The sequence below is a fragment of the Oreochromis niloticus genome, linkage group LG7 (assembly GCF_001858045.2).
Source record: "Oreochromis niloticus isolate F11D_XX linkage group LG7, O_niloticus_UMD_NMBU, whole genome shotgun sequence".
Classification (NCBI taxonomy): domain Eukaryota; kingdom Metazoa; phylum Chordata; class Actinopteri; order Cichliformes; family Cichlidae; genus Oreochromis; species Oreochromis niloticus.
In genome coordinates, this window is record NC_031972.2 from 24,765,757 (window position 1) to 24,790,713 (window position 24,957).

The 24,957-nt window shown below is 39.9% G+C and overlaps 1 protein-coding gene across 1 annotated transcript; it reads left to right on the plus strand.

Moving 5' to 3' along the window:
- Positions 1–265: 265 nt before the first annotated feature.
- Positions 266–24,107, plus strand: atp2a2b (ATPase sarcoplasmic/endoplasmic reticulum Ca2+ transporting 2b). Its single transcript, XM_025909498.1, has 24 exons — positions 266–974; positions 1,297–1,314; positions 1,418–1,500; positions 3,727–3,831; positions 5,601–5,739; positions 11,795–11,875; positions 12,735–12,820; positions 13,138–13,293; positions 13,423–13,564; positions 13,713–13,879; positions 15,803–15,891; positions 16,052–16,154; positions 16,295–16,426; positions 16,544–16,663; positions 16,791–17,009; positions 17,108–17,231; positions 17,393–17,604; positions 17,844–18,064; positions 18,183–18,385; positions 19,768–19,853; positions 19,956–20,089; positions 20,284–20,401; positions 20,549–22,674; positions 23,054–24,107. Exons 1-23 carry the CDS (start codon positions 857–859, stop codon positions 20,819–20,821), a joined length of 3,129 nt encoding a protein of 1,042 aa, XP_025765283.1. The 5' UTR covers positions 266–856; the 3' UTR covers positions 20,822–22,674; positions 23,054–24,107.
- The last annotated feature ends 850 nt before the right edge of the window (positions 24,108–24,957 follow it).

Here is a 24,957-nt window from a genome sequence, read left to right on the forward strand (position 1 = left end):
TACTTTTTCTGGAATGTTCTATTATCAAAGTACAATTTGCCTCAAAAAATATGCAAATTACGATAGTTGAATATTAATCACAAATCATGACCTTACAGTAAAAATTAATTACACAAATATTTTTTAAGATACGATTGAAAATAATTCCAACTCGCTGTCACATGTACAAACTGACTAAACACATGCTCCAGTGTACCGTTCCCACCATACAATTACGAAAAGCAATGACTGTGTGCGTGAGAGAGCGAGAAGGACTTCCGGTATCTCCAACCAATGAGGTGATTCCACATGCGGACACTGAACACCGCATTCGAGAAGAAACGCGATTGGTGCTGATGAGGACGCTGCTGATTCCGCAACACACAGGCAAAGCAGGCGAAGGGAGCCAAGCTGCAACTTACCCACATGTTTAAATCATCCATTCGGACGCAATTTTTCCGGGATTCGCTGTTTTGAATGAAAGGGACAAAATTAACAACATCCAGCTGAGACAGCAGGGTTGATATGTTTTTTTTCTCCAAGATCTCACGAAGCAGCTAGCGAAGCAAAGCCGGCGAATTCAAGCAGAGCCAAAGGACCAGAGGCATTAGTTAGCTAGCTTTAGCCAGTTAGCCGCTCGCTAGCCCGGGAGCCGCTAATTTGTCCACTCTCGCCGTACACCTGTGCGCCGCGCTGTCCTGTGTTGGAACGACTTAGCTCGTAACACTCATCGCTGTGGGTTTCCGCTTAAATAAATATCTATTTTTAAATTTCAATTACGGTGACACCGAAGGAGGGGGGGTTAAAAAAAACCCACCTTGATAGGGTTGAGGTTGGAACCAGCCAACTAAGCGGTGTCCTCAAGTGGCCATTCACCATGGACAACGCACACACAAAGACGGTGGAAGAAGTTTACAGCTTTTTTAATGTGAACGAAAGCACGGGTCTGAGTTTAGAAGAAGTGAAGAAACAACGGGAACGATATGGGCCAAACGGTAAGGAGCTGGTTTACATAGGTTTGTTCAAAAACAAGAAGCTGTTCTCCCGGCGCCGCGTTATGGCCCGTGGCTCTAGATATGTAACGGGCGAAAGAGCAAAAAGGAAGCTTGCTTACGTCACCATGTGCATGTTGAAATACTGGAAACCATCTCTTCTGGGACCAATTTTATGAGCAACTTGTCTTTATCATCCTACTACAGTATCAGTGGCTGTTGATGTATTTCACTTGTGCTGAAATATGCTATTGTGTATCAACTGCTTAAGTTTAACTGCTTGTCCACCTTTTTTTGCCTTCGGTATGAATGGGATGATCTACAGAACTACCAGCGGAGGAGGGTGAGTGAACCATTCTGTATGCTTGGGGGGGCAAAAATGACATGCATATGTTTAAAATGTATCACACTTAATTTTTCTTTGATGTTAACCCCCCACCCACTAGGTAAATCACTTTGGGCACTAGTGATTGAACAGTTCGAAGATTTGCTTGTGAGGATCCTTTTACTTGCTGCCTGCATATCGTTTGTAAGTATAACACATGTTATGTTAGCAGTGCGGGTGATGTGTGCAGTGTTCTTTCAAACACTACTGGCTACTCATAGTGGTAATAGTCAGTGAAGAGGTTGTGACACTTGTACAAGTCATTTACTGGTAGTATTTTAATGATAGTATAGTGAGAGAGTCATTCGTATGGAATACTTGAATAGAAGCGCTTGCCTCATCTCCTCCAAAACTGATTACTTAGCGTTGAGTACAAAATGTAATACTAAAACTTGGCTTTCAGCCAGTTGAACATAAATTATGTTCATTTCTACCACCATCCTTCTTTCAACCTCTCAGTGATGAGTTTAGAAAGCTTTTTTTTTTCCCCTTTTCTCTCCACAGTTCAGCTTTGTCAGCCTACACATCGTATATAGTTATCATTTTGTAATTGATTCTGTGCAGATCATAGCTTAGGAAGAAAACTGTTCAAAATAGGAAAGAAAGTCACCCAGAATTTGTCTGGTGACAAAACCCAGATTCATATTGCTTTTCCGATTCTGTGCAAACACGGCATTGCTCTTGAAGCAAATCATAAATTATCGCGGCTTCTTCAAGCATGTTGTTTTTATAGAGATTTTGTTAACACATCAATGCGGCAGAAGTCTGTAATTCAAAAGGAGCACTGACGTTGAGGCAGTTTGGGTGAATCTGCCACTGTAACAAGTCTGAATGCGTGGCGTGTTGTTGACAAGAGCAGCAAACATTTGGCTGTTATAAAGAGAGAAGGCGACAGATGCATGAGAAGTCGGTATACTTCTGTGGTGACTGATTTTCCTGGTGTTAACATACTGCTACAGTATAGCGAGGACTAATATTTGGAGTCATTACTTGTCCGGTATGAACAAACATAACTTCTGAATGCTTTATATTCTTGCCACCGATAAGTGGCGATCCCCAGCGTAGAGTATGCGTGACACAGTGGTAGGTTCAGTATCCTGTGGCTCTGCTTCTACTCTAGGATTGGCCACTGGCCCGTTGGCTCAGACTATCCTGAGACACCAAGGCATGGTGACAACAGCCAGCTATGCTTTTCAGAGTTTATAAATCATCAGCTGTAGTACTCGGCCTGCTCTTAATCACACCACATGCAGACACATTTACATTTACTTCAGTGTCAATATGAAGTTATATGCAGACATTGGTTAGATGTTACATTAAAACATTCAGGAACCGATGGGCGGAATGTAAATTTCTTTAGTATAAAGTCTAAATTTGATGTTTGATTGGCAGTGCTGAAATAGGTTGGAGTAGGAGAGAGGCAGTTGACACACTTCTCTCCTGGCACAGTTTCTAAAAGAAGGGAAAGTGATTAATACCCTCTCACACACTTGGCCCCGTTTGCAATGCTGTCAGAAGCTGGCTTGGTATAATCATAAAATTTTAAATGATTGTTGATGATTAAAATAATTTTTCCAACCACTCTTAAGGCAAAGTGAGATTCTAGCACAACTCCACCAACAGGCAAAGTTCATGGCAAACAGTGTAAGGAAATAACAACATGAACCTGACAATTACTATTGTCCAGAAAGTTGATTGAAAGGCCTCAAGGCCAAATTGTAACTGATCATAAATAAATATTCAGTTTAAGCCAAAGTTTGACTTGCTGTGAGATTATGTTTGCTGGTTTCTCACATTTAATTTATTTATTGAGTTCTTTTATAATATTTTCTCTATAAAAGAGTTGTAGCATTTCATGCGAAACAAAGCTGGAGTCACTGCGCTTGTGGAGCTATTTGTCTTGGGCTATTAAATAGACAATCAGCTGAAAATAGCTATGACCTTTTCACCTCCCTTTTCTCCATTCATGTGAATGACGCAATGTGGTGTTCAGCTCTGATATTTTCTGTTTTATGTTGTGATTTCAAAAGTCCTTTGTATTTTGATTTGGTTGCTAAAGGGCAGGTTTTGTGAATTTAGGCACTGCATCTTCACCATAAAGCCTGCAAGCTTGTTCTACTCGAGTCACCATTCTTGCGACTCTGTGAAACCAAGTAAACTCAAATTATACAACTTCAGTGAATAATCTAAAATATAATTCTGTGTAAATACTTCTTCTGACATATGCAGGAATATTCATTACTGGGTGTTCTTGGGTAAAAAGATGCCATGTCATCCCAGACCAGGGACTTTAGTGTTACTCATAGCTCACACTTAAGTATTAATTGCTTGCATTGTGTTTGATTCCCTTAATTTCTGTTTTGTCTGCAGGTCCTGGCCTGGTTTGAAGAGGGAGAAGAAACCGTTACAGCCTTTGTGGAACCTTTTGTTATCCTTCTTATTCTCATCGCAAATGCCATTGTAGGAGTTTGGCAGGTAAACGAAATTGCAGTTTTGAATCTGAATTTGCATGGGTCATTAAAACTTGGCTACCTGAGTGAAATGTTCATGTACTGTTATGAATACTCGGCTTCCTTGTAAGCAGATAGGTTTTCCACATAACATCACACTTAGCTTATCAAGTAACTCTACTCATAAGATTTTAACCAAATCTAGTAAATGGTGCTTAGTGGGGTGAGCAGGAAGTAGTTTTTTTTCCCTACCAGTTTCTGTCTTGCCAGTTATTCATGCTTAACATCACAAAAAAAATATGCATAGATGTTGTGTAGCTTGTAGAAGTCTCTCTTAAGATGAAACTAATAATGTTGTGGACAACGAAGATTTGATCAGATTACCAGTCTCCATTATTCAGATTATGTGACAACTTATTTCCACTTCTTCCTGTCTCCTCATCCTACGTATGCTTCGCAGTCTGAATGAATCTATCCCCTCTCCATTAACCCTTGTATTCCGAGTATCAGTTGTTAGACTACATTAAGACTAGTTTGGATTTTTTTTTCCCCGATTGTGCCTGTGTTTTTTGTTTTGTTTTTGTAAGATCAAACAGAACATTTCAGAAATGAAGAAAACATAACTTACCAGACATGATGTTTTATTGGCTTCTTGTTTATTTAATAGATAATTTTATCAAAGATTTAGAAATGTCTGAGGAACATCTAGGGGTAGCCCTTCATGATAAACTGTGCTTAATATCTGTAGACAAATTAACTTCTTCCCTGGGGTCAGGGTTGAAAGATCAGGCGTTTTGTTCAATAGGTTTTCTCCTCTCACTCTGTGCTGATGTAATCCAAACTGCATATTTGCTTGTTAAAGCCACCTGGGGATAGAATTCCAATTTACTATTTTGATTTATTTATGTGATTATAAACCACACCACACTATATTTCGTCAAAGACACCTGGTAGGCGGGTGTATATCCGCTGGATTATCTGGAAAAGTAAATGTTCGTTGAACAGTCCTGCCGAGGCTTGTGTAAATGGTGAGCTGTTAAGTGCCTGTTTGCCTTTGCTTATTCCTACAAAGCCACTATGAATGATGTAGAATGGAAGGATGGTCTGTTTGCTGCTTATCATGTTGGTGGTGATCTCGGGCCTACCTGTTCTGAAGTTCGGCGCCTGTAGTTTTGTATATGTTGCTTAGCTTCCCTTAACTGGCCTCACCTTTACTGGCAGCCATTTTAAGAGCTTTGTATCCATTTTTCTGCGCTCCCTTACAAAGACCATAACTTGTGTGCCTGGTCTTGTTATGTCTATTCATGTGCAGCCTACTTGCAGCTGTGTTAAGAGTTGCCACTCAAACTATGCAGTCTGTAAGCAATCAGCCAAACAAAGAAAAGTAAAGTAAAGAATGGTAAGGAAGGAAATGAGCAACACTGAAAGGAATATTTGGGAAAACTGATGTAAAAATGCAGCTGTAGTATTTAAAATAAGGACAGTTTTACATAAATTGGGCGTCCTATGAGGGTAACTGTAAAGTGTTTCACTTCTGAAAATGTAGCATTCCTACTATTTCAGCCTTTTGCAACACCACAGTGTTTACTCTGCTTCACTTCCTCTCCTAGTTCACTTTGTCCGTTTGCTTACATAAAGATAACTCTCCACTCTCCATTATGTACATTGTGAATAGCCGTACACTGACTATCCAAGAAGTCGTTTTATTTTCACCTCCCTTTTCATCCTCAGCCTGTGAGCTGCATGTGTGGTGCTGGCTTGTTTTTAAGTCGAATTCCTGTTTCTACTTCTAAGGAACGAAATGCAGAAAATGCCATCGAAGCCCTTAAGGAGTATGAGCCAGAGATGGGGAAGGTGTACCGCCAGGATAGGAAGAGTGTCCAGAGAATCAAGGCAAGGGACATTGTGCCCGGGGACATTGTGGAGGTGGCAGGTAAGACTAAAAATATCAAGTGTACACTAATATAAGATGCATTGTAATATTCCAGATGTTGTTAGATGCTGCCAGGTTGTCATGAAAGAAGCAAGGTAGACAAACAACGAAATTAAAAACACTGTTGAGGATATATTGTGAGAAATTTTTAATCTTTTTGTCACTTTGGTTCAGGTCATTGAAATCGCAACAGGACGTGCAAAGCAACATCATAACAATTGTTAGATTTATTCATGTTTTTTCACCATGCTTTTCTAACAGGATAGAATGTAATTTCCTATTGATTTGTCTACATCAGTATTTGGTTTTAGTTTCCTTTGTTTAAACTGATTGCATGCAGTATTGGTAATTCTTATGTAAAAACTTAAAGGTGTTTAAAAGCATGGCTGTAGTCCAGCAGTCATTTGCTATTGTTAAACATAAGATATGCACAGCTCTGTAAACATAACCAGGTATGATGTACTTTTTACAGTTTTGAACATGTAGACACACAGCTGATCTCTCATCCTGTTTATCTCCCTAGACTATTTCAGAATAATTGTAGTACCAAGTAAGTTATGCAATACAAGAGCAGAGGTTCAATCTATTACTGAACATTAGTTGGCTGACCTCAGCTTGGATAGAGCCACATATGTTTATGCGTTTTGCGTCACTGCTCCTCATTACTCTGTGTTGTGTGTTTTCTTACTAAGACTTCATTTGGTCTCTTTTTATCTTTTATCTTTGTTCTTGTACTCGGTCTTGGGTTGTATATTTTTTTTTCCCTTTATTCCAGAGGAAAGCTTAGTGGAGTGTGTCTGCAATGCTTATCACAAGCTTACAGAACCGTTGTAGAGTGAATAAGGATCCATTGCCTTTAAAGTAAATGCTGTGCTGTGCTCTGACAGATTTGTACTTGAAAAACAATCCCAGTATAACTTGATGGGTTATATTCACTTTTTCATTTTTAAAATTTTGCCATTTGGTCAACAATATTCCTTTAACTGTGGACGTTGTGGAGGTGCATTCATTTGTTATTGTTGGACAGCTGTTTCTTGTAAATGCATATCAATTTTGAATACATGAGATGGCAGCAGTGACAAAACCATATTAAGCAGTTTGGGGGGGGAAAAAATGCCTTGGAAATCATCATGGCTTGTAGTGACACACCGCTGCTCCACAGTGAAGAGAATATTAGTTTTCTGAAATAAATCACAAAACTGAAACCTAATGGCCTCCAACAAATGATAATGAATCACGGATTGAAGGTAATTTAAAAACAAGAGATGGAATTGTATGGCCACTTTCCAGTTACTGCTTGTTGATTACACAAAGTGCTTGGCCCCTGTTGTGCTTCAGTCTACCTAAGTTACAAACGCATCCATCATATCATGACAAAATGCCGTAGAGTGAAGATAAACCAAAATGTAATTGCTTCTGCCTGTCTGACATGACATGAATAGATCCACCAAAGATAAGCATAAAGTACTTTAACATATATCGCCATATATTCAACAATTATGCCATGTTCAGAGTCCCATAGGTCATTCAGCAAGTCTGACATTTTAGTGGGACAGTCACTAATTCAAACAGCCCACTTTGCATGCTTTATCAATGCAGTTAGATCAATGGGATTTAGGGTCTGTGATAACAGGATGTTTGCATGGCCATTAATTAGATAAATGATTCCTTGAGTACTGACAATAACTTGATTAACAAATTGTGTGCATATATTTTTTGTTATCAGTGTTGGGGAAAGCACCTTGTCAAGCCAGTGAGTTGTATGTGTTATAAAGCAGGATAGTGATGGGTATAATGTCAGTTGCAAAGTACCCTGCTGGACTGGGGTGCATGTGGTTTATATCCTTCTTTCACAATCTCAGATGCTTTATCAGAGCAGTTGTTAAGTGCTTAGCTGACGTGTGTGCTGAGTGTGTGAATTGCTCTGGTTATGTGCCTTGCAGTCCTTCATTTGTATAGACATTTTTTCTCACTCTTGCTCTCTTTTCACTCCCTATAATCCATAAGAGCAGTTTCTATCTCAAAATTGTCTCAACAAAAACAGTAGTTAGATATTCGTTATTAAATTAAATTGTCTCAGCTGGTATTAAACAAAAATCGTAGTCTGAGTAATTTTTGTGAGCAAGAGGAGGGTCAGGATCTGGCATTGCCTGGGTATAGCTGCTGCTACTGAGAAGAGCAAGCTGTTACTGGATTCTCTTGCTTTTCTAAAACTACTGTTAAAGCAAACATTAAAATGTCTCCGACATGTTCGCATTCAAAACTGAAAGCAGTAAACACAAATTGGTAGGATGAGTTGATGTTTTGTGGAGCTCTGATATGCAAAGTTCAGGCTAAACACACTGGCCATCCATTATATTAAAAATGCAGCCACAACAGTGACTGACTAAACATGGTGGTAGTTTGGCGTCAACGCTGAGCAGAAGTTCAGCAAATGGGGAAGGAAAAAAATTGGTTAACCCAACAGTCATTGTTGCGTTTTCAAGTGTGAGTAGAGTCTTTCTCCTACTTAAAAAATGCATCAGGCCAGAAAGGCTGATGTAAAACTCCTTAAAATCACTCTGGAAATTGTCCTATTAAAAATTGGTGTGATAAGCACATATTGAACAAACAGTTAGCCTGTGCGTTTCACCCTTATCTGTCATAAATATTTTCAGGTGTGTTAGTTTGTACCAGTGTACTCAAACTGTGGGGCAGACCTCACTGAGGAATGTAAACAAGAGTTTGCTGATACAATTATTGACCTGTTAATTACACAAAATTCAACTTGCATCTTTCTTTTTTATTTTTGGTTAATGATTGATTGATTAAAATCGTGGAATGCAGGGGTTGAACTATTTTTAACATCTGAAGAAGGGCATGCCAAAAAACGTGATGGCTGTTGGTGTAGATGGAGATTAACTGCTAAAATGCTCATCTTGTTAGAGATCAACTTTCCCGTTGAAACCTTTTTGAAATGAAAACACATTGGTTTCAGTGTAACAGCAGCTGACTTATTTTATAGACTTTGTTGTCTTAACTGTGTACTTAGTTTCCTGCGTTAATGTACTGGTTTTGTTTGCTTTCTGCACTCGACTGACGTAACAGCCAGTTCTTTGTGTTTTTTTTTTTTGTTTTTTTTCTTCCTTTTTTCTTGACACATAAAACCCATCAGCTCTGTTCTCACTGACTTACAGTTTTAACCACAGCCTTTGGGCAGTGGTCACCATTAATGTGTTTTAGCCCAGAGGAAGAGACAAGACAGGATGTAACGTGTAGAAAAGATACAGATTCAATTTGATGAATAATTTCTGCTCCAGATGGCCAAATTTCCTCTCATTTTCAGGAGTGCAGGATGGCCTGTTTATTGTCATCACCCCTAGGTATTTCTTTGTTGATTTTTGGCCACGAGAGAGGAAGAGGAATAAATTAAGAAGAACAGAAAAGTTGACAAAAGTATTGATCCATTGTTGCAACTTACTAAACATTACATGAATGGACAATGTCCTGTGTTTGTGTGTCCTCAGGGGTTGTCTTGATTTTTTTTTTTTTTTTTTTTCCCCCCAAATTCTTAAAAGAAGTAGAGAAGTCACTGGGGAGGTGGATGAACTCATGAAAGGTCCCAGGAGATTGGAAGCCTACGTGCTAGCACATCAGAGAGTCTGAGTCACTGGGAGAGAAAATATACAGCCCCCAAGGCTGCGAAAGTTTCACTGGACCCCCCTGTGAGTGGGTGCTTGTTGTCTTGATTGCAGACAGATTCATACATCCTGAAATTCAGGCTATATTTTAAACTTATTATGTATTAGCTTATATTTTAAAGTCCCATTGAATCATGGTTTTGTACCACGATAAGGTTGGAAAGTGGGAACACAGACCCTGAATAGTGTCTGAAAACAGCTTCTGTCTTTAGAAACTGATGTGGCCTTATTGGTTAAGTTGCTGCCTGACATTTGTCCTGCACTCAAGGGAGCAGATAATACAGATAAAATCCTTTTGTTCACAAGGGAAAGGAAGGGGGTCCCAATCCCAGGGGCTGTCCACTCTGGAAAAAATAAAATGCCTCTAAGTTGATACAGCTGCAGTCCTGGGTGACTGCAGCAATTTTTTTTGTAGATAATTGAAAAATATTTACAGTAATTACTCTTAACAAAAGGAAACTGCCACTGCGCAGAGCCACTGTTAACTGCAGTTTATGCTTATCGATCTAATACTAACTAATGCATGCTTTTCCTTTTGGAATTGTAATACGATCACAATTCCCAGATAAGCAAGACTGTCATGATGATGAACATATTGTACATTGTTTGTCATGGGGTAATGTATTAAGTTAAGGGTCTTAGTGTTGAATAACATTTAGTCTGTGGTTGTAGGTAGAGTATTCTGTGTATTGTCTGTGAAAGGGGGTTAGTCTGCTTGCTCTGACCTTATTCCTAGTATACACCAGTGGATTGAAAATAGCGACATGCTTCACTATTACTCTAAGGTAGGAGGTTTTCTAATTAGTGAGTTTTAAAAGTCCCACAGGGCCTTCTAATATTTCCAGTGACTACAGTTCCTTAATTCCTTTTTGTCCTCCCCCATACTGCACTTGTTCATCTTCTTCACTATCTCATATCTGTTAATGGTATTTCGTTTGCAGGCAGGCAGGTGACTATGATAAGGATTTTGACGGTGTTTGGACAACTACAGAACCAAATTTGGTAGTACAGCTGGTGCAGTCCACGAGCATTACACTCAATATGAACCCAGCATTAACACATGCTACAGCAATAACATTTTTATATGAATTGTGCACTGTACACATGATGTGAAATGGTGTGGTGATCAGCTTATATTGGTTTAGTTTTAAGTAGAATTTCCTCACTTAAGTCTATTGGTGGCAAAAGCTGTCACAAATTCACGAGACTTGTCTGAATGAACGAACTATCTGTATGCAAGGACATGTCATATTTGTTTCTATTTCAGCTTATCTGACGTAAAACGGGTTTTCCTTGCTTAAAAAAAAAAGAACTTTTTTACTATCCCCCCCTCTTCAAATCCAGCTGCATGTTTTCAACTGATCAAAATAGTTTTCCCATTTTTGGATGTGTGGTTTGCAGGACTCATCTAATCCCTCTTCCCATTCCTCTCCTACATCCTCTTTCTCTTCCTCTTCTCTGAAGGGTACCGCAGGCCTAAGGGTTGGTTTACAAGTCTGTCATCACTCTCCATTATCCAGGGGTCTCTTAAGAGCTTCTGGGTCATTGCTTTTACCTTTACACTTTTAGGCCATGTGATGTTTTAGTGCATGATGAAAGTAGTGTTAGTGTTCATTTGAATCCAAAGTGGCTTTAAAAAGGACAAAAAACATTGAATTTAAAAAACATTGTTTTATTTATAAGGTAAAGTTTGATACATGAAGCATAAGTCTAGTAAGACTTTTTAAATGTTTGTATTTCCAGCCTCATCCCTGAAACGTTCAGTAAGTCTTTGCAGATCAGACCCACCTGCACGAGGAAATCATACAAAGTAGTGGTTGCTAATAAAAGTCTGTTGCTTTAATTGTACTTACTGTCTTTATACAGAGAAAACACTAGTTTGAAATTTGGTGTGTATTTACATTTTGTGATTGTGTTACTGGGGCTCACTAAAGCCCTGTGTTAGTGGAAAGAATGAGCAGTGATCTACTTGCATCCTGTGCAGGAGATGAGTGGAAAATTTAATAATTTTTGAATTCATGGCGCTCTTCTAACTCTCAGGCTTGAGTTGATTGTTTTATTACTACCAGGGAGCATGAGATGGGATAACATGGCAGTTCTTGTGTTTAGCATTTGTGTGTGGTGATTAATATTTATAGCTTTTAACCCAGGTTTTCTTTTTCCTTTTCATGATAAAATACTCTAAATTTAGTAGAGTATTTTTACATGTGGGGTATGTGCATGCCTCGGTATAATGTTGCATCAGATAATCACAAAACTGCTTTTGTAAGCTGCATTGTTCAAAGTATCTATTCATTAGTTGTCAGTCCCATTCAAAGATGCATTTAAGTTGTTAAGAGGTACTTGGTTATCTCCTGTCTTGTTTCTCTCCACAGTCGGCGATAAAGTGCCTGCAGACATCAGGCTCACTTCTATCAAGTCAACCACACTGAGGGTAGACCAGTCGATTCTTACAGGTAATTTCGGAGTTTAGCCATTTACTTTTTTAAATCTTTATTTTGTATTTGAGCTCTGTGTCATACCCACAAAGAGTGATTGTACATATACCACCATCTTTTAATGCATTTCCATAGCTTTATATTTTATGGTTTCTTTCTTGTTCACGTGTTGCTGCTTTTTAAAAAAAAAAAAATATATATATTTATTCACTTATTTATTTTCCCCTGCTACCTCTGACCTTTTGATCAACCCAGACATGTAACAGCAGGAATAAGCACTTTGTCTCCTTTTTCTGCACATTTTCATTGCACTCAGTTGTCATGGCTGCTCAGCTGTGACAAAAAGAAATGAGTGATGTGGATAAAAGGCAAATGGATGATTGTGTGGGTGGATAATTGGACAATGAGGTAGCTGGAAAGAAAAATAGAAGGGGAGAATATTGAAGGATGGATAATGTAAGGGAGAAGAGTTTATGTGAATCAAGTCCTTAAATCGCTTGTCTTGCTCTGCTGCCTTAATTGGTAGCAAATTCCACGGGATATTTTAGTGTTTGAGCTATTTTTCTCCCCTCTTTCCTTCCCCATTCATGGCCATGCCGCCTGTCAAATGCTCCCTGCCTTACTCTATCAGAAAATGTGCAGTCTTGCACAGTTGATTACACACAGAGACATACACACATCAGATGAGGGGTTTGAAAGGCAGTGGAATTGCAGTATTTGATAATTGTCGGGCCTGCTCAGTCAGCTGCAAAGCCTTTTCTGCACATATCTGCCCAAAGTGTCAACCAACCATCACAAGTACCACTACATGCTCTGCTGTGTAGAAACTCTGCGTCTGCTTCCCATTCTCTTATCTTTTGTTTTCCTCTACCTGCAGGAGAGTCTGTGTCTGTGATCAAACACACAGACCCAGTGCCTGACCCGCGTGCTGTCAACCAGGACAAGAAGAACATGCTCTTTTCAGTGAGTCACTCACTAGACCATCTTAGGTGGTTTGGTGTCATTTTACACTTTTTTTTTTTTTGAGGGGGAGCATGATTCCCCCTTTCCATCTTTTCTATCACCCAGAGTACACTTATAAAAGCAACAGTGTGCTTCTATTTACATTTTAAGTATCTGTTTTTGAAATTTGTTTATAAAAGTTATTTGATTTGTCCAAGTAAAACCTCTTCTGTGCGTCTCTAACCGGTCTCAGAGAAGTAGTTATTGACGAAGGGGAAAAACTGTCTTAAGATTTTGTTTTCTACTGCCTCTTTATTTTTCCCCCATTACTCCACCAGGGTACCAACATTGCAGCTGGTAAGGCTGTCGGTGTGGTGGTTGCCACAGCTGGCAACACGGAGATTGGCAAAATCCGAGATGAGATGGCTACAACGGAGCAGGAGCGTACACCCCTGCAGCAGAAGCTTGATGAGTTTGGGCAGCAACTCTCCAAGGTTATTTAAATTGCATTGTTTTGCACATTATTAGGGATGGCCTTTTAAAAAATAAATAAATAAAAATCTAATGTTTATTCCATTTGATATTAAAAGATCTTTAAATGAAAAATTTATTTTTAATTCAAGGTTATTTCACTGATCTGCATTGCTGTGTGGATCATCAATATTGGACATTTCAACGATCCAGTTCATGGAGGTTCCTGGATCCGAGGTGCTGTCTATTACTTCAAAATTGCTGTGGCTCTTGCAGTAGCTGCAATTCCTGAGGGTAAGCTGGACTTTTGCAAATGTAGTTCTGTCCTTGATATGCTTGCTTCATTTTTCACTACTTCACGATGGAGAAACAGGTGAATAAAGAATTTTCCTCACTTAATAATCCTCTTTTCTGCTGTGGCTCCGCTGTTACTGTTTTGCAGGTCTGCCGGCTGTCATCACTACCTGCTTGGCTTTAGGAACACGGCGTATGGCCAAGAAGAATGCTATTGTCCGCAGTTTGCCCTCTGTAGAGACCCTTGGCTGCACATCTGTCATCTGTTCCGACAAGACTGGCACACTGACGACCAATCAGATGTCTGTGTGCAGGGTAAGAAAACAGTGGGCAGTCGTTTTAAGTGCATGACAGAAGGAAGATGGATCGTAGTGTATCTTTAGTGGATTTAATGTATTTTTGTCACACCAACATCTAGGCACATCAGTGAATCTGAGTTTGGTTTTGGGATTGCTCTTAAATCCATACTGAGGAAAACTGGTTGGAATCTCTGTAGATTGGTGTTTATGTGCCAAAAGTGCCTCACTGTGGATCTGTTAAACGGCATACCACTGTAATTAAACATTATGTGATTATGGTGAGTGAACATAACTTAAAGCGGACTCTGAATTTTCTGGACTCTGAATGAACCCAGCAACCAGTACTGAATCGTGGTAATATTAACTAAACACTGTGTCACTGTTTGACTGTAAAATTTCCCCAATTCATCTTTAAACATAGTGATTTACTGAGCAATAAAGCCTTCTCAGGCTGAATGGCTAACAATAACACAATGAAAGAATTGAGTTGTACATATTTGGGGATGAAATGAGATTCAGAATTACAGGTATTTTTTTTTTTTTTTTTTTTTTTTTTTTTTTATCGTCCCTTATTAGTGCATGAATAATTTTATACTGTATCTTTTTACAGTCTCTTGTAATACAGCAGAATATGTATTCTTCCCTCCTTTTCCTTCCATCTTTCTCAGTGCTCTCAGCCCCCACCCCCATTCAGGCAGCATGCTGATCAGTATGCAGTAGTTAGTCACTTGCAGCAAAACCAGTAGAGTTGCGTAACTGACCTTGTGTCTCTTTCGGCTGCCCCTGTGTCTCTATCCCTTGCTCATCCTTTAATTTTCTGCAAGCTACATCTGCAGCGGCCAAGATGCTGCTGTCCAACTAGGGCACTACTGAAATTTGCTGCCATGAGTGACTGAGGGCTTCTGTTCAGCGCAGTGCCTTTTTCTTGTTCTCGTGTTTTGTGTAGGACAGCCAGTGACGTCACTGCCTTTTGAAGTCTTGCTAGTGCCTGAGGATAGTGCAGCCATAATGCCAGCTCATCATTTTATTCAGATATTTCTATTTTCATCCCCTGAGCAGCTTTGTTCTGCTCCTCTCAGTTTGGGGCAAATGTGGAATGAATAATCCATGTATTTTTGAATTAATGCACACTTCTGAATGACAGAGCTAGTGCTATCTGCCTGAAAACCTCTTTGTTTCCTCTCATGTTATCCTTGCTCTTGGTTTCTGACATTTTTGCCATATTAATTTTATGTTTAAGCAATATTTATAGGCTGTAATTATGTGTTAGGACTCCACAAAGGGATTCTTTGCCTAACTTGCTGTAAGATGACATTTATTGAACCCTCCCATCAAAGCGCTTTGTGGTGTCTGCTTTGGCTCACCATTTCATCATTACACTCTGTTCAATGTTAGAGTGGACTCAAGGTTTCTTTGATGTGGATTGCAGTCTGATTGCAGTCTGATGCCATCTGCTGGACGCAGTGTGCATCAGTCTCTCAGTCTCTCAGTCCAAAGATGGCAAAGGGGGAAACCCTTTGCCATCTTTGGACTTTGATGCTCTAGTTATAATGTCATCAGTACAGCATTGCACAGATTGGACGGGAGGCTGAGCTGGATGTGATAGTGGAAGATGTTGAGTTTTTCATTGGGAGCAATGAAATGAGTATATCAGAAAGACAACTTAGGTTGAGCATTTTGGAGAAAAGAGTTACAGAAGTAAAGTTGAGATGGGTTGGTGGATGTATTGGACAAAGGATGTTGAGGAAAAGGTGAAGATGTCAGAGGTGGTTTGTGGATGTAGTGTGAAAAAAGGACATGTAGAGGGTTGCTAGGGATGGGGTGAGATGGAAGCGACTCCTAAAGGGAGCAGCCAAAAGTTATTTATACAGACAATAAATATGCTATGTGAGTTTCAAATATTATAATGAATTCAAAAATGTTTCTTTTGTTCCTCTAGATGTTTATCATTGATCGGGCAGAGAGTGATCACTGTTCATTAAAGGAGTTCACCGTTAGCGGCTCCACATATGCCCCAGATGGACAAGTGTGAGTATTCAGTCTTCTATGCCTCTGTAAGTTTTATTTGGGCCATCTTATAGAAAGATAGACATAAATGCTTCATTTCCATTTTTGATGATTCTTCAGTTTCTACAAATTTGATTTTTCTTAACTGTTCCTCTGATATTTATTTATTTATTTTTGTTAGATTCCATGATGGAAAAACAGTCAAATGTTCCCAGTATGATGCGTTGGTGGAGCTGGCCTCTATCTGTGCTCTCTGTAATGATTCCTCGCTGGATTTCAATGAGGTTTGCAGTATTAATGGTTCTTGATCCTTGAACACTAAAGTGAAAGCACGTTTACATGTTTTGTGTGGCAATTTCCACATAAAACATTAACACTGATTAAATGACCTCCTTGGTTTTTTGGTTTTTTTTCTTCTTCCCAGGCCAAAGGTGTGTACGAGAAGGTGGGTGAGGCCACAGAGACAGCTCTCACATGCCTGGTGGAGAAGATGAACGTGTTTGATACAGACGTGAAAGGCCTCTCCAAGGTTGAGCGAGCCAACGCCTGCAATTCTGTATGTAATTGAATGCTTTAAGTCTGCATTTCCTTCTCTGTCAGTATGCAAAAATGTACAGCTTTTCACTTTATTAGAGAAATTCTTATTGGTGGTTGGGTTTTGTTGCATATTTAGGTGATCAAGCAGCTGATGAAGAAAGAGTTTACCTTGGAATTTTCCAGAGACAGGAAGTCTATGTCTGTGTACTGTACTCCTAACAAAGCACGCTCCTCAGTTGGCAAGATGTTTGTGAAGGTAAGAAATGCAATTACTATGCATTATTACAGGATTTGAAGCCCTGACACAGCTGCATGTTAAATGATTTTCTTCCTTAGAGGTTGGTCTTTGCCTTTCTCATTAATTGATTTGTTCCTGTTCATAGGGTGCTCCTGAGGGAGTGATTGACAGGTGCACACACGTTCGTGTAGGCAGTAACAAGGTACCCATGACCCCTGGAATCAAGGAAAAGCTAATGTCTGTGATCAGAGAGTATGGAACAGGCAGGGACACCCTGCGCTGTCTGGCTCTGGCCACACGAGATAATCCCCTGAACAAACATGAGCTGATGTTAGATGACTGCTCTCGATTTATTGAGTATGAGGTGAGAGCTGAAGCAGATGGATCGGATCACTTGATTATCTGAAGGCAGTTTCTTTTTTCTTTTTAAGTTCCTTAATCTGTGATTTTCTTATCTTGCAGACTGATCTGACATTTGTGGGTTGTGTGGGCATGCTGGATCCTCCCAGGGCAGAGGTGGCAGCCTCTGTTAGGCTCTGTCGCCTTGCTGGCATCCGAGTAATTATGATTACTGGAGACAACAAGGGTATGTGACAGTCGTATCTGAAAAATTAAAAGCGAAACAAATCAGAACACCCTGCTACTCTACAGATAATTAAAAAAAAACATGGCAAATACAGCTTAACCAGCTTGTTTCTTTCCCAGAAGCCTGAAGTAATAATTACTGCGTTCTCATGTATATTCCAGGAACGGCTGTGGCTATTTGCAGGCGCATTGGTATTTTTGGAGAAGATGATGACGTTTCCAGCATGGCTTTCACTGGCCGAGAGTTTGATGATCTGTCACCTGCGCAGCAGAGAGAGGCTGTGGTCAAGGCTCGTTGCTTTGCACGGGTTGAGCCTTCACATAAATCCAAGATTGTTGAGTATCTGCAGTCCTATGATGAGATCACAGCTATGGTAAGAAAAAATTGTGTTCTTCCGTCATGCATGCACGAAAGCATCTAAAACCAACCATGCCATTTCTTTTCTAGATTTTTAATGTCTTATATACCATTTGGCTTTGTCACAGTTCCCTGCTGTTTTTCCCTTTTTTGCTTAGATTAAAGAAAAAGGAGCGCTTGGATAAAATTTCAGACGAATCATTTATTTCAGCCTATAAAAATATTTTCCTGTCCTGCTTTTCATTCTCACCTCAGACTGGTGATGGTGTAAATGATGCCCCCGCTCTGAAGAAGGCTGAGATTGGCATTGCCATGGGCTCAGGCACAGCTGTGGCCAAGACTGCCTCTGAGATGGTGCTGGCTGATGACAACTTTGCCACCATCGTTGCTGCAGTTGAGGAAGGAAGAGCCATTTATAACAACATGAAGCAGTTTATCAGATACCTCATCTCCTCAAATGTGGGCGAAGTTGTCTGGTGAGAATGACTTGCTTTTACAAACACACTTCATTCTTCTGAAATAAACACACATCATGGTTTTAGAGCACTTGATCATTTGTCATTCTTCTTTTTTTTTTTTTCTTTTTTTGTGCAGCATCTTTCTGACTGCAGCTCTGGGGTTCCCTGAAGCTCTCATTCCTGTCCAACTGCTCTGGGTCAACCTGGTGACCGATGGTTTGCCTGCCACCGCTCTAGGTTTCAACCCACCGGACTTGGACATCATGAATAAGCCTCCACGCAATGCTCGTGAGCCGCTCATCTCTGGATGGCTTTTCTTCAGATACCTAGCTATTGGATGTAAGTAGTGAGAATCAAAGAGTGTGTACGTATGCGGTATGTGATACTCTACTTCAGGGGTCTGCAACCTTTTACACCCAAAGAGCCATTTGGACCTGGTTTCCACGCAAAAGAAAACACTGGGAGCCGCAAATACTTTTTGACATCTAAAATGAAGATAACACTGTATATATTGTTTTTTACCTTTATGCTTTGTGTGAACAACTAAGGCGTGTTGCTTATGAAATCCATGAAGTGCTACAGAGAAAATTACATTTTATTTATGTAATCAACACATTTTGAACTCTTAAAGAAATATAACAAAAGGAAAGACACCAACCTGAACTAAAATGATCCATGTAGCAAACAAAAACTGTTGTCAGCCGCCACCCTTATATCGCCTTTGGGCTGTTGGAGCCTTGACCTGACTTTTAAAAAATAATTGGTAAAAAAGCTCTATGCTGCTGAAAAATGAAAAATAGATATTTGCAAAATTCTGCCTAAATATGTATTTTACCTGGTTAACGTGTGTGACGGGGCGTGGTCTGCAGCGCCACTGCAGGGGAGGCGGACGCACCTGAGCGACACCCGCAATCACACCTCGCTGCCTTTACGTCTGCGCTATCTGTGCTGTTGTGTTGTTGGTGGTGTATGTCGGGCTGTGAACTGAAAAGCTACAGCCGGCTGTATGCGTACAGCAACCGTGTGTGAAAAGTGGTCAATATAGAGATGCTGAAAAGCATGTTCATGCAAACATCGTCGGGTCTGCCGTGATTTGTTTACAATGGGACTTCTGCTCCTGAACCTCTGCGCACAGCGTCTGCTAATCGGGGCTGTACGAAGTCAGTTTACGTCGGACTGTAAGCTGTCGTCTGTCAGGCGTGAGCGGTGTTTGTCTTTAACATAGTTCACGGTGGAGAACAGCTGCTGACATAATGTGGATCCGAAGATCCATAATTGGCCTACCTGGGGTTGAAAGTCTCGATAAATGCACGGCGTTTCAGCGGGTATACTGGCTTCCGCGAGTGTGACACTTATTTTGAGCGACAAAAAAATAATAGAATATAATTTTATTTTTATATTTCAATATCACAATAACCTTCCAATTTAGAACTACAAGTTAAAAAGAACTAACATAAATAAAATACACTTCAGCTAAATACTTCTAATTTATTTTCCCAAACCACGCGGAGCCGCAGTATAAGGACTAAAGAGCCGCATGCAGCTCTGGAGCCGCAGGTTGCCGACCCCTGCTCTACTTTATACTGTATACAGCAAGTAATTTGCAAGACGACTGCTGTTACTCCTATATGTTTGTATGTTTAACTTTTAATTGCTGTTTCATGAGCATCTGCGCCATTGTCTGTGTGTGAATGATTTTTTTTTTTGTGTGTGTGTGTCAGGTTATGTTGGTGCTGCCACTGTTGGTGCTGCTGCCTGGTGGTTTGTTGCAGCTGAGGATGGACCAAGGATCACCTTTTACCAGCTGGTAGAGCTTAATAACGCTATCATGCTAATTTGCTGCACTTTAATATGCCAAATTCTTCTGTTGGAGAATGTTGCTGATCTTTTTTTTCTTTCTGCCTCTTAGAGCCATTTTCTGCAGTGTGGTCCAGAAAATCCAGACTACCAGGGCATAGACTGCAAAGTGTTTGAGTCTCCTTACCCGATGACCATGGCCCTGTCTGTACTGGTCACGATTGAGATGTGCAATGCCCTTAACAGGTTAGGCATCTTTCACAGCTGTTGATCTTCATCTCCTCTTTTACGTTCACTCTTCAACTGTGTGTGTGTGTGTGTGTGTGTGTGTGTGTGTGTGTGTGTGTGTGATGTTGGGAAATGAAGATTCATGAGTTTTTCTTCTCAAGTCAGTGAGTGACTTTTTAACAAATATCACCATTTGTCTGTGTTCCTCACAGCGTGTCAGAGAACCAGTCCCTGCTGAGGATGCCTCCATGGGAGAACGTGTGGCTGCTGGGAGCCATCTGCCTCTCCATGTCCCTTCACTTCCTCATCCTCTATGTGGAACCTCTCCCAGTGAGCATTATTTTTCATTTTGACACAAAATGTTTATTTTACTGTCAGCTGGATGGAAAGCACAAGAAAAGAAACATAGCTGTGTTGGCAAATTTCCTAATTCTGTTACTTTGCTCATTGCTGTTTCTGTTGTTTCTTCTGTTCCAGATCATTTTCCAGATCACACCCCTGAATCTGACCCAGTGGCTTATGGTGCTCAAGATCTCGCTCCCTGTCATTCTACTGGACGAACTGCTCAAGTTTGCTGCCAGGAACTACCTGGAGCCCGGTAAAGACCTGGAGAAGCCTGCCAGCTCCAAAGGCTGCTCCCTGTCTGCATGTATGGAGGGAATCTCCTGGCCCTTTGTGGCCATTTCCCTCCCCTTGGTCCTCTGGATCTACAGCTGCGACACTAACATGGCCGACATGTTCTGGTCCTGACTGACTTGAGCACAACCTCGACTTTTCCATTCCCCACCCACTGCCATCACTTCCCTCTTTCCCTCTCCTCTTCTCTCTCTGCCTTCCGTAATGTGTGTAGCTAGTGTGTGTGTGTGTGTGTATGTGTGCATTTGTAGAGTTAGTGTGTGTGCCTCTGCGTGCCACCACGTGCGTAAGAGAAAGGACCAACTTTGACACATAACAAATAATATAAAATGTTAACACTGAGAAGACGTCTGTTTTGAGGTGGTATAGGATTAATGAATGGGTGAGGCTTTAAATGTGAGTGTTAGAAGACCATCACTCCCATAGCTGTGGACTTTTTTTGTTGCTGGTGTGAAAGAAAATATACTGTTGCCAGATATTATTTTTGTTCATGTCAATATTGCCTTTACGGTTTATATTTTAATGATGGTGGGAATAACATGTCCTATGTCACTACAGTAAAAACAGCAAATTTGGTTTTTTTTTTCTTTTATTTGTTTGTTTTGGTTTTTTTGCTTCCCTCTTGATGAAAAGGAAAATTAGGATATCAGAAATAATTTGATCTGTACAGAAACTGAACACTATTTTATGCAACTTTTTTTATGGCTTTGTAAATTGTTTGACCAGCGTGGCTTAGACATACCGCCTTGATTTATTTTCTAATGTTTACCATTGTGTCTTCAGTATAAACTCAGAACTCTTTCAGAGAGGACGAGCTCCATGTGGCAGACAAGGACGGGGGGAAGGTTTGGGACTCAGAGTGAACCATTTGAATGCTTAGCTTACAACAAAAAAACCCCTTGATAAACAAAAGCCGCATGTCCTGTGACCAAGCATGAACTGTATGTGTTTCTCATTCTAATTTAATTGTGTATGGTCCCCCATGTTAGAGCGAAAATTAACTTCATAGATGTTTTTTGGTTTTTTAACTATAATGATCGAAAATAACTAAGTTTTTCTGCACTGGGCAGAGCACAGCTACCTCAATATAAGATTTTCTTTTTCTTTTGCTCATCTTGAGATCCTTTTCCTCAACAGTCTTGCTAAAGCGTAACATCTGAGGTGTGCCCCTATTCGCTTGTGCAGAAAACGACGAACAAAATCTCTCTTCCCTCTAACATTTTAAAGAATATATTTTGTATTGATTTGTGACATTAACTTTATTTGTGTGTGTGTTCTGAGACAGAACTGGGTGGGGATGTTGTAAGGTGACTACCATCTCCATGGCGTTTGATTCAAAGGATCATAATATTAAAATTTTAAGGAAGAATACTAATACAGCAGCTGCTCCAATGAATGGACTTTGGATTGCAAATTAAAAAAAAAAAAAAACCCCAAATGTTTTTTGTTTTTGTTTTGTTTTTTACTTTAAGAAAAAATACACTCATGAACCCTTTGAATCAAGTGTTTTCTGTCTTTATTTAATACAATATAGACCCATGATATTCAATATTATTCATATCCATTTTTTGTATGTGCATATAATACTTGAATACAGATCATTTCAGACATATGAATGCTTCGGTTTTCTTGGCACAACATTGCAGGCATGAGCTATTCATGGCATAAAGAACCTGTGTTTGACTCTTAGACTATTATTTAGGGGACTTAGTTTATGTTTGGTATACCATGCTTTACAGTAGTCTGTACTTGTTGGATCAGAGCCTATTCAGTCTACACTCATCTTAAGCATCACTGTGTTTGGAAATTCCAACATGTGAGAAAAGCCCATCATTAGCATGTGTTTTGAAGCCTGGGTTCGTTTGTGCTTGTGCGTGTTTGTGCGTTCCTTATAACAGCTGTGTGCTCTTTTATTTTATTTTTCTTTCTCCCCCTCAATGCCTACCACTGGCCACCCTGTCACTAGAGTGAGTATCCATTTGTCTTACACACTCCAGATATGCTAAATTAACAAGAAGACTCTTATAAAACAAAACGAATCACTCCCATAAATGGATGTCTTGTTTTGTTATTAAATTGAGAAGCATACGAGTCACTGAAGGGTTGCAAGGGAGTCTTTAAGGACTAGCAGTACATAGACAAACAGAACAAAACTTGTCTTTGGCCACATGCCACTACTGTGAATGCCACCAAGTGCTCTTCTTTTCACCCCTCTCACACTTGCTTATAGTCACGAAATCTCTTGTGGTAGAAAATGTACAGTTTAACAAATGATGGGAATACTTGTCACCATTTTTAATTTTTAAGAGCGTTTTGTGCTAACTGTTTTTCCTCTTCCTTTTTTAGGTTGGCTCTCATAAATGCTTCGTATATAAGAGTGGCCTCTAAAGTTGCAGCCGTCCTACAGTCCAGGGTGTCCACTCACTCTGGCTTCTCTCACACACACACACACACACACACACACACCCACCCACCCACCATGATGACCAGCAGTATGTACCCTTGTGCAGACAGGGGGGGGAAGTAAATAATTAGGACACGTTTTACAATAACGAGACCAAATATGTAAGGGTATACTTCAAAAGGGTTTGGGAGCTTATACTAGCTCCTTTTGCCCAATGCATCACGACACGTGGCCACATACTTCTCGAGACACTTGTACCTCCGCGTGCAGATGCTAAATCATCGACACTGTTATGTTATGTGTGCAGGGAACTTCTTAACGGCCTCAACGATCCCTCTTGCATGATGAACATATTTCCAACTTCCATGGTAGCTTGTCACATAGAAAATCTTTAAAACACTGGGTTGAATGGTCTTAGCTCTACATCAGTGTAAAAAAACATTCATGCATGCGTTTCAGCTGTATGTAGGCTTTGCAGTTTGTATTTATAGATTCTAATGTATTATATTCAGATGACATTAAGATATATTGCAAAAATCACTGTTTTTATTGTAATGGTTTGGGTAATTTGCACAATATTAATGTGGATAAATGAGTGATGCTAAACTTAACTGTACTTAACTTTAGTCATTTGAATTTTCCTCCCCTACTGTAACTACTGTAGGCTGATCACTGACCCATTTACTTTGAAGAAGTCTTTTGCGATGAGTATAACAGACTGACACTGATTCATTGGTAATCCTGCAATACAACTGTTCTGTTTGCTTATTGCCTCTGTATAATTCTGATTATGTATCTTTATGAACCGCTGTAAAACTGTGATCTAATTCGGGGGAGGGGGGCGGTAGAGTCTCTTCAGCGAAACCTGGTTGAAGAACAATAGTAACCATATTTAAAAAAACAAAACAAAAGACGATCATTATTGAAGACTAGCAATGGTTACCATGCATTACTGAGGTTGTGATTTCAGGTAAATAAAAATACATAGCATTTGAATTGTGTCTGCTTCTTCTTTTTATTATTGTACTGAAGTTAGATGGTAAATGGACTGGTTCTTATATAGCGTTTTTCTACTCTACCTGAGCGCTCAAAACTCTTTCTACAGTAGGCTTCATTTACCCGTTCATACACCGGGTCTCTTTTTTTCTGTGCTTGAGTTCTAACATTCACGCACATTCACACTCTGATTGATGCACTTGAAAGCAACATTGGGTTAGCATGTTGCCCAATCATATTTGGCATTCAGACCAGGTATCCAAACACCAACCTTCAAATTAGATGATGATCTGCTCTACCTCCTGAGCTCACATTTTTCACTCTGTGTTTATGCACTACGGGAGTTTCTTCCTGTTAAAAGGAGTTAAAAAGCGTTTTTCCTTCCCACTTTAAGTGCTTGCTCATAGGGGGTCTCTGTATTACTGCAGGGTCTGAGGCCACTACTGTTGTGATTTGTGGACCTATAAATTAAATTGAGCTGACCTGAACTTTGTGGTTAACAAAAAGTCAGCTACGGAATTACATTACACGTTCGCCGTATGTATAACGTTACTCCACTGGGTGGCAGTGTTAGGTCATAGATAACAGCACACGCACACGATCAGTGGCACCTGCTACACAGGTAAAATTAAAATGAACCCAGAAGCTGTAATAATTCTTAATCTATATTAGCTGCTCTTAATAAAAGTGTATACAGCAGCGGGAACACTGGCAGTAGTGGTACCCCGTGTTTCCTGATGTATTTGATGGGATATGAGTTCATACATATCCCATCAAGAGCCAGTAATTTACGGTAGCATGTATTTGAACTTGCTTAGACGGATACATTTCATTTAAAAGAAAATTAAAC